Raw genomic sequence first — 15,453 nt, 5'->3', positions numbered from 1 at the left:
CACTTTCCATGACCTTACCTGTTAGTAGTTCCTCAGCACCATAGGATTGTTTTGAGCATTAAATGAAGTAACATAGCTATGACTCAGTTTTAGTCTATTGTTTTTTTCAGAGAAGTTGAGCCCAGTTTTACCAATTCTTGACTCCCCCCCCACAAGAAAACCAAGAATTAGATGTGAAATATTCTGACTTTTAAGGGAGTTAGGGTGCAAATATTGAAAAACATACCTGAATTACCCTCTAGGGCATCTGTTGGGTATTGCATTTGCAGTCTGTTTTAGGGAATTTGGATAGCACTGAAGATGGTTCCTGTGTGCATTTTGGGGTTTACAAGGACTATTTCTGTATACCCATAATGCCCTGACTTATATTGCCTGGCACTGTGTCCTACACATAAATATTGATTGAATGAATTGGTTGCATGAACATTTCCTTTTATAGTTAAACATCTTGTCATTTAAAAGCCAATGGTTGGTCAAATATTGGTTTCATTATTAGATTAGTTTATCCTAAGGTCTGCTAGTGTTGTTTCCCAACTTTTAACTGTTGCTGTTCTTAGTACTTTGCTTTAAGGTTTGTTTCAAAATATTCTAGATGTGTCCTGCTTGTATTGGACATCACACTTCTTTGGTTGTTTTATCATGACTTCTGTTTTCTGGCATCACTCTTTTCTACAACACAGCATTTCCAGTGCACAGTAGTTTCATTGTCTAAAGAATTAATGTACTAGTCCAAAATTGTTTCTTCACCCATCAGAATATCATCCTTAAAACTATGCAGCCTAATAATGGAAGTGAAGATGGTGGTTTCTAATATTATATTCATTCACTCAAATGTAAGAGGTTAAGAAAAAAGTCATTGAGAGCACACTTGTGTTCCTGGTATAAAGAAGTAGAGACAAATAAAATACAATTCTTTATTTTAAGGCAAATAATGCAGAAAATAATATAGTTATAAGAAGTTACAGTAGAGTTATAAGGAGAAGGAAACATACACTTTATAGGAGGCAGTTGGCCAAATGATTAAGAATACAGTTTCTGAAGCAGACTTCTCAGGTTCAAGTTTGGCTTGATTAATTACCAGCTATTGGTTTTTCCATCTGTAAATGGGGGTGTTAGAGAATCTATCCCATAGGTTTATTATAAAGACAAAAGTGAATAATTCAGCCTGGCTTAATGCGGAACACCTGGAATCCCAGAGGCTGGGTTCAAAGCCAGTCTCAGCAACTGTGAGGTGCTAAACAACTCAGTGAAATCTTAAACAACTCAACCCTGTCTCTAAGTAAAATACAAAATGGCTCAGTGGTTGGTGCCCCTGAATTCAATCATCTCTGGTATTTAAAAAAAAGTGAATTCATAGATATATAATGCTTAGGACAGTATCTGGTATAAAGTAAGCACCCCCAAAATGTTATGTTACAATTAAAGAGATGCACTTAACCTTGAAATAAAGAAAAAAACTTTCTCTGAGGTAATTTCTAATTGAAGTCCTGAAGATTTCCTCAACAAATATTTATTGGGTATTTTCTAAGCACTATGTACTAGTGTAATAGGGATGAAAATATAAGAGACAATGAGAATAGCAGGTTCAAAGTCATGAAGATGTGAAAAGTCAAGGTGAGCTCTTAAAAGGAGAAAAAGTTGAGAGGGACAGTGAGAAAGAACTGGGGGGATGAGATTATTGAGCAGCCTTTTACATCATACTATGGCATTTGAAATTTATCCTATAAACATAAGAAGCAAGAGGGAGTGATGTGATTGAATTTGTGCTCAAACATTATTCTGGTGATAATTTGAAGTAGCCCAAATTTCTTTAGGAAGTGAGACTTGCCTCAAAACTCATCATGGGGGAGGGGTGAGATGGTTTTCTCTGCAAACCCAAACTAACCGATTTCAGAATAAAAGCACTTCCAAATTAAGAAGTGAAAGTGAGTTTTCCACTTGTGTAGTAAAAATAATACTCTGAAGGAGCACAAGGCATTTGTCACACACACAAAAATATTCTATGATTCACGGAGCTTTCTGAGTGAAACAACCAACTCTAGACCGGCCCTTCCAGATCTCTCCATATTCGTTGTGTGTTCCATTGATTGATTTAACAACAAACAATGATTTTGCCTGATACAGCTTTAGGGCTAAGATTCAAGAATGGACAAAAAAGGACAAAAGATTCCTGTTCTCTGGAAGCTTACATTCCTCTGAGGTATAGGGAATACACATTAAATATAATGTTACCTTAGATATTGAGATAAGTGCTACTGGAATTAAAAAATGAAGCATAGTTTGAAAAATTGGGAATGTCCATTCATGATAGGAATTAAACAAGGCAAACAAGTCATGAAAGGATGATTTAAACATAAAATAGAGGAAATGCAAGGCTCTCTGCAGTGCAAAATTCATGATAAAACTCTAGGTGGACGCAAAGTCCAGTAGCTACACACTGGTTTCAGCTGCAAAGAGTCCCCCTTAAAAACTGAGTGTTTCCAGTTATATATGCATTATAAATCCCATATATGTGTGTGCATATACATGATTCATAAAGGCCTATATAAGCCTACTTTAAACAATGTGATATGGACAAGGCTTAAAATGAACTGGAACACTGTATCTCCATTATTTTCACAATAAGAAACCTGGGGGTTGGTGGTGTTGCTGGTTGTGTGTGTCTGTTTGTGTGTGTGTGTGTGTGTGTGTGTGTGTGTGTGTGTGTTTTGGATAGAATCCCTTGCTTGGAACAGAGCCCGCCAGAGTTCTATTCTTCTACAACCTGTCCTAATAACAGCCCAACCCTGCAGGAACCTTGCTTTTTTCCCTTCTTACCATAAAAACAAACCAATCCCGCAATCACGTAGTATCATAGAGTGGTATCCTTCCCCTCATTAATCTGCTGCCGGATTTTTTTTTTCCTAGTCCTGACTCCAAGGGAAGAATGCCACCTACCGAATCCTCCGCACCAGTCAGCCAGTCCTGCGAAGCGCAGCAATACTAACTCAACCCAGGTCGGCTCCAAATCCCCTCCTCTGATTACTCTTCAGGCAGGAAGGGGGTGAAAAAGCCAGTATTTGGGCTAACAGGAAACTATGCTCTCAGCTCAGATATCTGATAAACACTTCCACATATTGTAGCCTTCTCAATAGCTAAGCCAGATTTCAACGTCCTCTCTGCCTGCATTTTCCTTAATTGCGCTTTCACATTCGGAAAGCCCGCATCTCTGCACCCACAGACAGCGGAAACCGCGGCTGTAAACGTGCAAGGGCTGCTGCCCAGCGGCTGCCTAAGCCAGCCGTGTTACCAGTCTAGCCTTAGCGATTGCGAACTTCACAAGAGGTCAAGCGATGACATGGGGCTTCCAAATTTAAACAGCCGCTGCACTCTGAGCCGTGCAACCCCATCCCGAGCCCTGGGCCGTAGGGTGGGGGTGGGGGTTCTCCGCAGTCCGCTGAAAGCGGGCGGGGAATCACTGCAACTCCTCTGTTTCAGGCTGAGGTCGCCACCGCTCCACAGATGCAAGCGCTGAAGGGGCGCCTTTCCCCCCAGACGCCGCAGGAAAGGAAAGGGTCGGGTGGGAGTGGGCAGGGCTGCGTGAGAGCCGACTGTTATGCACTTCAGGCCCTCGTGCATGACCTGAGTGGGTGAGCTTCTTAGGGCAGGGCACACTGGGAGCATAGGTCCGATACTGTCAGTCGCCTGGTCCCTAATATTATATGCACTCGGGCACCCGCGCTGCCGGCCCTCAGGGGAGGGCGGAAGCCTGAAGAGGGAGGCGGGGGGCGGTCCCGGCTCCTGTGCCCTGAGCGGAGGGGGCGGGCCCGAGGCGGGGCGGGCCGTGGTTCTGACTGGCGGTCGCGGCTGTAATCGCCTGCAGCCCGCGGCGCCGCGCGCAGGCTGCGGTACATGGCCCCGACGGGAGGCGAGCCGCCCTCACCGGAGCTCGGCTCCCTACCTGAGCACAACGGTGGCGCCTCGGCACGCGCGTCGTCGCCCCTCCAGCTGCCGGCCGCGGACATGACCAATTAGCCTCTTCCTAGGCTGGGATTTGCTTGCAGATTTTCTTCATGGAAGCGATGTCCCCCAAGGAGGAGACTCTAGGTGGGCAGCCTGGGCGCTCCTCTTCCCTGACAGGAGTGTCACGAATCGCGGGAGGCCCCGGCACCAAGAAGGTGAGGAGGCTAAGCTGGGGGCCTCGCGCCTGCCGCCGCCGCAGCCCCCACGCCGGCGTGCGCCCTCCGCGTGGGTCGCCGCTCTGCTCGAGCCGGACGCCGCGAGGATTTAACGTTTAACGTTCGAGGCTCCCAGCGGCGGCGCTCTCGCAGACATTCCCGCCTTCGCTAGCCCCTCACGCGGCGCCGCGCTGCGCTGCCGCCCCCTCCCAGTTATCCGCGAAGCCCCCAGTTCGCGGTATCTAGAGTCTTGACTCCCTTCGCAGCGGACCGCAGCCCCCCCTCCCCGTCTTCATCCGCCGCCGGAACCGCAGCCCAGCATCTCCCTCGGTTCCCGAGCGCCGACTCGGATTGGGGGTCGCCTTTCCCTCCGGGGGCTGGGCACCGGATCACCGAGGTGGCCTTGGCGGGGTCAGCTCTGATGTCATCAGGGCCGGTGGCGCCTGCCCGGGCGCCACAGCCGGCGATTAGGAAGGTAGGCGGCTGCGGGGTTGCGAGGCTGCGGGCTCGGCCCCTCACCTGGCGCGGCGGAGCGGGGAAGGGTGTGCTCCCACGCCGGGCGCCAAGGTCTTGGCGATACCCGGCTCCAGGGTGGTGGTCAGAGTTGGAGGTGCAGATGTAACAGGATGCTAACAGTCCAAGCTACGGGCGAGGAAATTTGGCCCGGCCTAGAGCCGGGCTGGGTGCGAGCCCGGTGGGCTGTGGTGGAAGGCGGAGGCGCGGGCCTGCGACCTGAGCTCCCAGCGCGCGGTTGGGGCCGGCCAGGCAGGAGAGGGACGGGGTGTCCTGTGAATGTGGGATCAGCGCGCGTTTCTTTCAAAGGTGGGAGAAGGGTTGCGGGTAACAACTTGTAGCGTTGCCTTGCCATAAAGGCGGCGCGCAGAGGTGGGAGGATTCCGACCCGGGTCAGGTTTCTTTGGAACAGTTAGCTGAGCAAGTGCACGTGGGCAATGAGCCGCCGGCTGCGGCTTAGTCTTTCTCAGGAGTTGTTTTGGGTGTTTTTAGTGATATCTGCTTCCCCCTTCTGCAGCCCAAGACCTTCAGATATTTGGCCATTTTCGTTCCTTGTCATGGTGGTGCCTTTGCAGCGTTTCTGGAAACAAGTTGCGATTAGAGGGATCATCTAGCTCTTAAGAAAAATGTTAAGGCATTGCGTTGCTATAACTAGAGACTCAGGAAGGGGTTACGTGTTACATAGGCTCTCTGCTTGTTCAGATTTTATGGCCTTTCATAAATCTTCCCATCAGGATGGTGGGTTGGCCAGAGGTCAGTTGAAGAGAAGGGAGATGAGTACATCAGGTATAGACGTGTATGTGAGCTCCCAAGGACCTTGACCATGTTGCAGAGCCATCTAGGGATGTCTGTGAACTTGATGTATGGGCTTTAGTGCCGGCTCAGCCTTTGATGTATTGAGACTGCCGTTTGTCCTTGTCGTTTTTTCCTCTTTAGAAATGGAGGGAGCATGTGTGTAATCAACTCTTATCTAAATAAACACGTGTGAATTGTACCAAGTTAGCAGCACATTTAGGAAGGTAAATGAACGTTCAGTAATTGATATAGATTTTAAAGCATTGTTTATTTTTGTAAGCTTAAGGAATTAGGAAAAAAATCTGATTTATATTCCTGAACAATTTTCTTTCTTTTTCTTTTTTTTTTATCAAGGTTAACTAATCATGCTGGTAAAGGGAGCAAGCATTATAAGTAGCTTCATCATTTGTGAAGTAGTACTTGTCCAGTAAATGAAGGGTTGCTGTGCCCTTTTTTCCCATGTTCCTTTTACTCAGAATAGTCTCCTGTCTCCAAGATGGTGTCCTTCATTATAAAACATAATGGGTTGATATATTACCAACTCAGTGCCTACTTCTCCAAGTTTGCTGGAAAAATAAATATGAAATTGAGTAAATGATGACATATAAGTGTCTACTTAAGGGTCTATTTAAATGCTAGCACTTATTGTTTGTAATTTTTTCCCGTATCTGTAATTCAAAGCATTGTGTCCCAGTTGTTCAGGCCAAAAATCTAGGATTCATTTTCAACTCATTTTCTTACTCTGCAACAACCTCCATCAGAAAAGCTACTGTCACTGGAAATGTATCTTGAATTTCTGCTTCATCTCTCACTTGTACCTTTGCAGAAACTCATTGTCTTAACACCTTTCTTGTCCTTCCATAATCCAGTCTTTATTTAGCAGTAACAAATGATATTTTTTAAATGTGAATTTATCATGTTGCTCACCTGCTTAAAATCCTGAAGTGGTTTTCCATCACTTTTACAATAAAAATCTTTTCTTGGCTGCATCTGCTTCTCCCACTTACCTGCCTTCCCCCTTTCCCTTATTTGTGTATTCTTCCACCAAGTGGGTCTTCTTTTTCAAAGGTAAAGCTATCACATTCATGCCTATTTTTAAGGCCTTGCTATTTCTTCTGTACCTGCCTCAGGTCTTTATGTCGTTTACTCTTAATGTTTAGATCTTAGGTTTTCCAGAGGCCTGTTCTGATTATCTAAAAGAAAGTTGCCTTTGGTCATACTCTGTACCTTCAGCTTTATCTTCATTAGCATTACACTTTGCCTAATATTTTCTTATCTGCTTTCTCATCTGTTACCTGCACCCCTCACCAGATTTTGAAAACCTTTAGGATGGGGACATTATCTATATTGTTTTAGGCTCTCTTCTCAGTGCCTAGAATGCATAATGAGATATCTCAGAGAAGGCACTCAAATCTCAACATGAAATTCATTTATGTTTTGTGTAGTTTATATGCATAGCTCGCGGTTAATTTTGTACAATAATTTTAGTGCACCTGTGGTTTGATTGCAGTCTGTTACATGAGGGTTAGCCTGGAACTTTGCACTTGTAGCTTAATATCAGTGTTCAAAATTTTTCCGATTTTAGAGCATTTTGGATTTCAGATTTTTAAAACAGAGATATTCAACCTGTAGACCAAAGTGTGTTTAGTTATTTATTATTTATCATTTGCATTATTTCTAGTTTTTGACTGTTCAATGTGAATGTTCATGTATAAATCTACATGGAACTTTGATTTTGTTTGAGGTAAACACTTAGTATAAAATTACTGGGTCATTTTTTAGGTATACACTTAACTTCTAAGACAGTGTTAAGGTTTTGTTTGTTTGCTTTTCCCCAAAGTGATTTCACAGTCTCATGAGTAGTGTTTTGGAGTTCGGTTTTTCCACATTTTCCCCACACTTGTTATCATCTATGTTTTTATTTATAGTTGTGCTAGTGGGGTATAAATTAGTATTCAGTGGTTTTGATTTGTGTTTCCTTAATAACTATGATTTTGAGCATCTATCATGTGCTTATCTTTAGCCATATGTTATCTTTGGTTAAGTGTTTATTTTAATATTTTGCCCAGTTTTAACTGCTGTTAGCTTTATTATTGAGTTTTGAGAGTAATTGATATATTCTGGTTCCAAATCCTTTGTCATATATGAGATTTGTAAAATGTTTTCTCTGTTTGTGACTTGTCGTTCAGTCTCCAAATAGCATCTTCCAAAGAAAAGAATTTCTTTCATTTTAGTGGTACCTAGTTTGTTAATTTTTTTCCTTTAATTTTATATAATTGTAATTAATTCAAATTTAAATAACCATTTTTTAATGGTTGCTATATTGGACAGCACAGATCCAGAAGGAGAGATAAACAGTAACAAAAATTACTGGCTGTGGTGGCATACACCTATATTCCTAGCAACTTGGGAGGCTGAGGCAGGAGGATCTCGAGTTCAAAGCCAGTCTTAGCAACTTAGCAAGACCTTTGGCAAATCAGCAAGACCTGTCTCTAAATAAAATACAAAAAAGTACTGGGAATATGGCCTAGTGGTTAAGTGTCCCTGAGTTCAATATCTGGTACAAAAAATAATAATAAATGATAATAACTTATTAAAGAAATAGACAAAACTCTTATGTGGACAAATATGGGTGCTGAGCCAGATCAGTCTGCATTAGGGTATTCAAGAGAAGACCTTTTTGAAATTACCCTTAATTATTTTATGAGTGAAAAAATAATATGCTATAAAAAGATTTTAGGAAATTCAAAGGTCTTAAGACAGGTATGTTTGAGGTACTAATGTGTAGATGCTATATAAGACGTTACTATCTTTATTTAATAATCACATTTATTTTAACCTTAAGTAGAGTTAACTGGCTGGATCACTTGCCATATTTGTCAAAGGATTTGACCATTTCTAAAAATCAAATCCACCCTCAAAGGACAAAGATTTTCCATTGAAAATTTGAGGCTCTTCAAAAGAATATACAATAAATTCACATGATAATTACAAAAAAAACAGTATTCTAAATAAAATGGCATCATACAGATAATTCTGATAACCACATTTGTGCAGAACAGTTTTAATGTCTGGAAGCACATATTTGAATCATGGGACGATATGTGTCAGGATGTTATGATTTAGATGTGAGTTATCCTCCCAGAAGCTCCTGTTAATGCAGGAATATTTAGAGGTAAAATTCGGATTATGAGAGATGTAACTAATCAATCCATCCTAGTTTGAATGGACAGACTTGAGAGTAATTGTAGACTGATGAGGCATGGCTGAAGGAGGTGAGTCACTGGGGGAATGCACCAGAAATGTGCATCTTCCTTGTGGCCCCTTCCCCTCTTCTCTGCTTCCTGGCCACCATGATTTGAGCATCCTTCTTCTTTGGGCCCTTTCTTGGGTACTGCCTTTCCTTGGACCCAGAGCAATGGAGTCAGCCACGTATGGACTGAGACCTCGGAAACCATGAGCTCCAAATAAACTTTTCCTCCTCTAAGTTGTTCTTGTCAGGTATTTTGGTCTTTGGACTAAAGCAGACTCAAACACATTGACTCTCTGGTTTCACTTATTAATTGAAAACTGTTAAAATAGGTGAGTTTGGGAATAGGGAAGAGACAGAAAACCAGTTAGTTCTAACATCTTAAAATGCAGCTGCTGTTATAAACTCCATTCTTTTCTGTCTGCATTCTCTGGGTCGATATCGTTTATAGTGCTTCATGATAGAACACCCCCAAGAACTGACTTGGGCCACTGTGTGTCTGATACTGGGGCTTGAGTGAAACCTCCTAGTGAATAAGCTTTAGTTTTACTTTTCTGTATTGAGAAAAACACTAGGCCTGAACTTCAGCCAGTATCCTGCTAAGCCCATCTCTGGTGTTATTCACAAAATAAGTTGCATTAAATCAGGTGCATAAGATGTTTTGTTAACATTCGCCTTAGCCACTAGGTAAATGTTTATTAAACACTGATTAATAGTGGCAATCAGTGATACAATCCCTGATATAATTACTTTGGTGTCTTTGTGAGGTTTACACCTTGGTATCTGTTACTTTTCAATTTTTTGTATGAGGCAAAAAGTATTTTAAGAGCTTTTTGGCCAGACCTGATTTCCATGCTGATACCTCAGCCTTGCTTTCTGTTGGAAAGCTTGACTTATTTCCCAGATAGATACATAGGACTATATTTCAAATTTATGTGTGGATGCTCTGAATCCTGTACCTCAGATAATTCTACTGTGGAAAATCCTGTGTATGGGAAACCCAGCTAAAACTTTCAATTCAATAGGCATTTTTTATTATATATCTTGAGTCTAAGAAACACTCTTATATCCAATTTTTCTTACTTAAAATATGAGCACAATAATTTATTTTAACATGGAAGAAAAAAATTTAACTTTTTGTAACTCTAAAATTCATATATTAGAATAGAATAAATCATAGTTTTTATAAAATCAAAGGTAATCTTTATTTTATGTATTTATCTAAAATTCCCTGTGACTTCAGAATTCTCCCAGGTTATGATTTGGTGAAAATTCTGCAAGACAAATGGCATATGTTCAATGGACTGAAAAGTGAGAAAACTGATGGTACCTACAGAAAATGAAATAGACTTCAATCAATGACTTAGATGTCTGAATTCTTTCACAGTTCTTATCCTTCTGTTCTGGATGTGGTGTATGTTCTTTTCAATACAGAGGCATCTTGTGCCTTATAGGACCACATACAAAATTAACCCAAACATGTAATTATATAATTTGCCTGCTTGTTAATTTGCTGCTAAAACATGTTATAAACTATAAAGTGTCACAAAGTACCTATATAATGTTAAGTTTACATATGTGTATATATATGGGGCTTGCAAGCAACACAACTCAGTTTATTTTATAATTTTTTAATCTTATTTATCTAGGAAAAGTTTAGATTAGAAACTTCCAACTGACAGGAGGAGCAGCCCTATCAGCACTGTATGTCAGTGGTGTGCTGAGTAGTCTTGACCTAATTTTGATAGACACCTGTCAAGTGGCATAACTGAAATGTAAAACCTGTTTTTGGATGTCTGGTCACTTGTTTGTGGCATCTGAAAATGGAATTTATGTGTGACCACATCAGCTCACGTATCAAAGATCTGGAACTCCCAGCTGTTCTGTGGCCTTTTGCTTTCCTTATTTACCTGGGACCTAATTTACACCTAGGAGTGTCTGCATTCCTTCTTCTATCCCTGTATGGACCCACTTGAACCTCAACTTTGAAAATAGTTGTTACTAGGTGACACTATGTGTGAATCTATATAGACTTGGATCTGTTTTTTTATTCTTATTTGATATACTGTTTTTTACCATTAAGTCTTTTGGATTTGATCACAGTACTTTTCGCCTCTGCATGAGGAAAATGAGAGGCTACCTATATAAAGCAGATCTTCCCAACCATTGCAGATGTGTCTGATACATACAACCCCTTGGCCCTCAGGCAAATGAATAGGTACTGGGGTAACCAGAATGCCTGTTTATCTTAGTGTGCCATGGTTGTACAAATAATATCATTTTGTGTGGGCCATAATGTGAAAAAATGTAGAAGAACTCTGCCCTGTATAGGATTATTATGTAGAGAGCATTGATGATCCACCCTATATACTCAAATACTGCTAAAAGGGAATCATGAGCAAAATTTGAAACTGTTAGCTTTGCTCAGGAAGAAAATCCAGCCAACTCGAAGGCCCAGATTCCCTCATGGGCAGGAGTGGAAGCAGGGGAATAAAGAATAATGTATAAGAGAAATTCTGCTATTCTCATATTAACTTAGGCATACATTTAAACATTTCAAAGCTTACTATGTATGTTACATTTTCACAGAACTTTTTATTTCAAAGGACTTTCATAATACTTTTTGATTATTTGTGGTAAATAAGACAGATATTTATTTTAAAGAGAATCTGAGAAATTATATGATAGAACTAGGGCCTAGAATTAAAGCCTAGTGTCTGTCTTCTAGTCCAGTGCCCATTCTACATTACATAGATTTTCATGTTTATTGTATATCAAAGTGGTAAATCTCTTGTGGAAAGAGGGAAGAGCCAAAATAAAATCACTTTTTCTTAAACTCATAAAGGAGTTTATATCCCGCCACAGTAGTCTGTACTGTGGTATTTATTTTAGTTAAATGTTCAAACTGATTCTGGATGGGATGGTTTCTGAATGAAAAAAGATTATACTTATCACAGTGCAGACTGACACTGGGCAGAATGCTTTAGCTTACCCTGTGGTCAAAATATCACAGGAGCCAGAAACAAGGTGCAAGGTTAAAAATAAGCCTCTTTTTTGCTTGTAGAGCCAGTGTCTTTGAACTATAATTGTTCAGTGACTTGGCTATGTCTTCAAAAATAAATGTTGCAGGCATGCAGAGGAGGCAAAAAAGAAAGTTTATTGCTCACTAAATTGCACAGACTAGTCAGAAAAGGACTGATTTAAATAAGGTCAAATTTAAATAAGCTAATTTATAAATTTTTTCTAGCCTTGAAAATCTGGAGTTCTTTAAACACTTTCTGCAAAGTCCTTATTTTAATACTATTCTTATTTATTTTACATGCCTGAAAGTGACTTGTCCACCATTTCATTTGACTTTGCTTGAAATGCTTGTATTTTGTTTCTAAGCAAAATATGAAAAATTGCAGTTCACCTCTGACTTAAATCTTTCATCCTGTTCCTTTTTTTGATGCTTTATTTTCATATAATTACTTTGAGAGCTAAGAAATGTCTAGAGTCAGAATAATTTAGACATTGCAAAAATAGTGTTGTGTATCTTGTGTAGCCAGAGGTTAAAATTCCAATGAGAGTTTACAGGCAGGTTTTTATGAAACAAATATTTTCTGAGTTAAGAATAAAAATATGAAACTCTTTTTTCTTCATTTACGTGTGTATAACTTCATTTTCCTACATCAACACACTTGGGCTAGCATCTTAAAAATCATATGTAGAGGATGTTAATTCATTCACATAACACACAACTCTTGAATTTACTGTGTGAAAACCCTAAATAGGGAATGGGAAGAATGGTGGCAAGCCACAATAAGCAGGTGGGCACACTCCACATCTCTGAGAAATTCAGATGGAGAGTCACTGAAACATTTTGCATAAAAATACACTGGACAAAAAAGACAAGTAATTTTTCATTTTCATTTATTATACTTCAGATAATTGCTACAAGGAAGAAGAAAATTACAGCTTCTGGCTATGAACCAGTGTGCCCAAAAGGTTTATAGTTAGGTAGTTAAGTTTTTTTTTTTAACAAACTTAATTAATATGCCATACAGTTTACCCACTTAAAGTATCCAATTCAGGAACTTTTAGAATATTTGTAGAGTTGTGCATCCATCACCATATTTCTTAGTCATGATCTCCTAATCCCATTTCCCCAAACCTTAAATAAACATTAATTTATGCTGTCTCTTATGGTAGAATGAGTCGGACGTGACCTTCTTATGTTAGTATATGAATACACGACACGACCAGTGTAATTCCACATTATGTGCAACCCACGAAAATGGGAAGTTATACTTCATGTATGTATGATAGATCAAAATATATTCTACTGTTATGTATAACTAAAAAGAACAAATAAATTTTTAATTCTAAAAAAATCAATTCAATATACATAAATTGAAATAATATTCAATAATTGAATTATAACATTCAATAAAGTATAAAATTTATGTTGTCTCATTTGCTTATTCTGTAGCATTTATATTAATGGAATCATATATGGTCTTTTGTGACTTTTCTCCAAATTAGGATGTTTTCAGGTTCATTCATGTTATGACGTGTATCAGTATTTCATTTCTTTTGTTGCCAAATTATACTTTATTGTATAAATATATACCATATTTTGTTTATCTGTTCATAAGTTGATTGATGTTGAGGCTGTTTTTACTTTTGACTGTATGAATAGTGCTGCAGTAAACACTTTTGTGCAAGTCTTTGTTGAACATATGTTCAAAAAAATGAGAAATGTTCTCATTTCTCATGAATATGCACCTAGGACTGGAATTGCAGGATCACATAACCATTTGAGGAACTGTCGAGTTATTTTCCAAAGTGACTGCATTGTTTTACATGCCCACCAGTAGTGTATGAGTCCAACTTTTCTAAGCCCTCACCAATAAATTATGTATCACTTTTTATTTTAGTCATCCTAATTTGCATGGAGTGACTTCTCATTGTGATATTTATTTCGAATCTTGGAATTGTCTAGTTTGTCTGGGCTTTTATTTTCTTTCATATGTGTTGGGTGACATGTCTAGAAAATCATTGATTGCCTCATTCCCAGGTAGCCAATATTTATGGTCATGGGGTTTTTTTCCTAAGATTTTTATAATTTTAGCTCTTTCCTTTTAGATCTTTAAATTGATTTTTAGTTATTTTTTGTGTTTGGTGTGAGTTAGAAGTCCAAGTTTATTCTTTTATTTTTTATTGTTCTAATCAGTTGTACACGATGGCAGAATGTTCTTCAATTCATTGTACACAAATGGAGCATAATTTTTTACTAATCTGGTTGTACATAAATTAAAGTCATACCATTCATGTAATCATACATGTACCTAGAGTAATGATGTTCCTCTCATTCCCCCATCTTTCCTATCCCCTCCCCTCCCTCCCTTTTGTCCAATACAAAGTTCCTCCACTCATCTCATGACCCCTCATTATGGATTGACATCCATTTATCAGAGAAAACATTTGTCCTTTGGTTTTTTTTGTGGTTGGCTTACTTCGCTTAGCATGATTCTCTCCAACTCCATCCATTTACCTGAAAGTGCAATAACATTATTCTCTTTTATTGCTAAGTAATATTGCATTGTGTATATATATCACAGTTTCTTTATTCATTCATGTATTGAAGGGCATCTACGTTGGTTCCACAGTTTGGCTGTTGTGAATTGTGCTGCTATAAACACTGATGTAGCTGAGTCACTGTAGTATGTTGTTTTAAGTCCTTTGGGTATAGACCAGGGAGTGGGATAGCTGGCTCAAGTTTTTTAAGGAATGTCCATACTACTTTCCAGATTGGCTGCACCAATTTTCATTCCCACCAGCAATGTATGAGTGTGCCTTTCCCCCACATCGTTGCCAACACTTATTGTTGTTTGTTTTCTTGATAACTGCCATTCTGACAGGAGTGAGATGAAATCTTAGTTTTCATTTACATTTTTCTAATTGCTAGAAACATTGAATATTTTTTCATATATTTGTTGATTATCTTCTGAGAAGTGTCTGTTCAGTTCCTTAACCCATTTATTGATTGGGTTGTTTGGTTTTTTTTTTTTTGAGTTCTTTATATCTTGGAGATTAGTGCTCTATCTGATATGCATGTGGTAAAAATTTGCTCCCATTCTGTAGGCTCTCTCTTCACTTCACTGATTTTTTTTTTCCTCAGAAGAAGTTTTTTTTTTTTTAGTTTGAATCCATCCCATTTATTGACTCTTGATTTTATTTCTTGCACTTTAGGAGTCTTGTTAAGGAAGTCAGGGCCTAATCTGATATGATGAAGATTTGGGTCTACTTTTTCTTCTATTAGGCATAGTATCTCTAGTCTAATTCCTAGGTCCTTGATCCACTCTGAGTTGAGTTTTGTGCATGGCGAGAGAGAGGCGTTTAGTTTCATTTTGCTGCATATAAATTTCCAGTTTTTTCAGCACCATTTGTTGAAGAAGCTATCTTTTCTCCAATGTATGTTTTTGGCACCTTTGTCTAATATAAGATAATTGTAATTTTGTGGGTTAGTCTCTGTGTCCTCTATTCTGTACCATTCATCTACATATCTGTTTTGGTGCCAGTGTTATGCTGTTTTATTATTATGGCTCTGTAGTATAAGTTAAGGTCTGGTATTACTATGCTTCCTGCTTCATTCTTTTAGCTAAGAATTGCTTTGGCTATTCTGGGTCTCTTATTTTTCCAAATGAATTTCATGATTGCTTTTCTATTTCTATAATGTATGATGTTGAGATTTTA

The 15,453-nt window shown here is 39.3% G+C and overlaps 1 protein-coding gene across 3 annotated transcripts in view; it reads left to right on the top strand.

The window, feature by feature from the left end:
- Positions 1-3,998: 3,998 nt before the first annotated feature.
- Arhgap20 (Rho GTPase activating protein 20) overlaps positions 3,999-15,453 on the top strand; it is a 120,804-nt gene continuing 109,349 nt past the window's right edge. The window contains exon 1 of one of the 3 annotated variants that reach the window (XM_078046968.1): positions 3,999-4,086. Coding sequence is in view for 2 of the 3 variants with exons in the window: in XM_078046966.1 (XP_077903092.1) it covers positions 4,053-4,157 (105 nt within the window). In the remaining variant the exon portion in view is untranslated. Of the gene's footprint in view, positions 4,158-4,213; positions 4,633-15,453 lie in introns of those variants that run through there. The other 2 variants (XM_078046966.1, XM_078046967.1) reach the window with 2 other exon arrangements.

The sequence above is a fragment of the Ictidomys tridecemlineatus genome, chromosome 4 (genome assembly GCF_052094955.1).
Source record: "Ictidomys tridecemlineatus isolate mIctTri1 chromosome 4, mIctTri1.hap1, whole genome shotgun sequence".
Classification (NCBI taxonomy): Eukaryota; Metazoa; Chordata; class Mammalia; order Rodentia; family Sciuridae; genus Ictidomys; species Ictidomys tridecemlineatus.
This window is presented reverse-complemented; position numbering and strand designations above follow the sequence as displayed.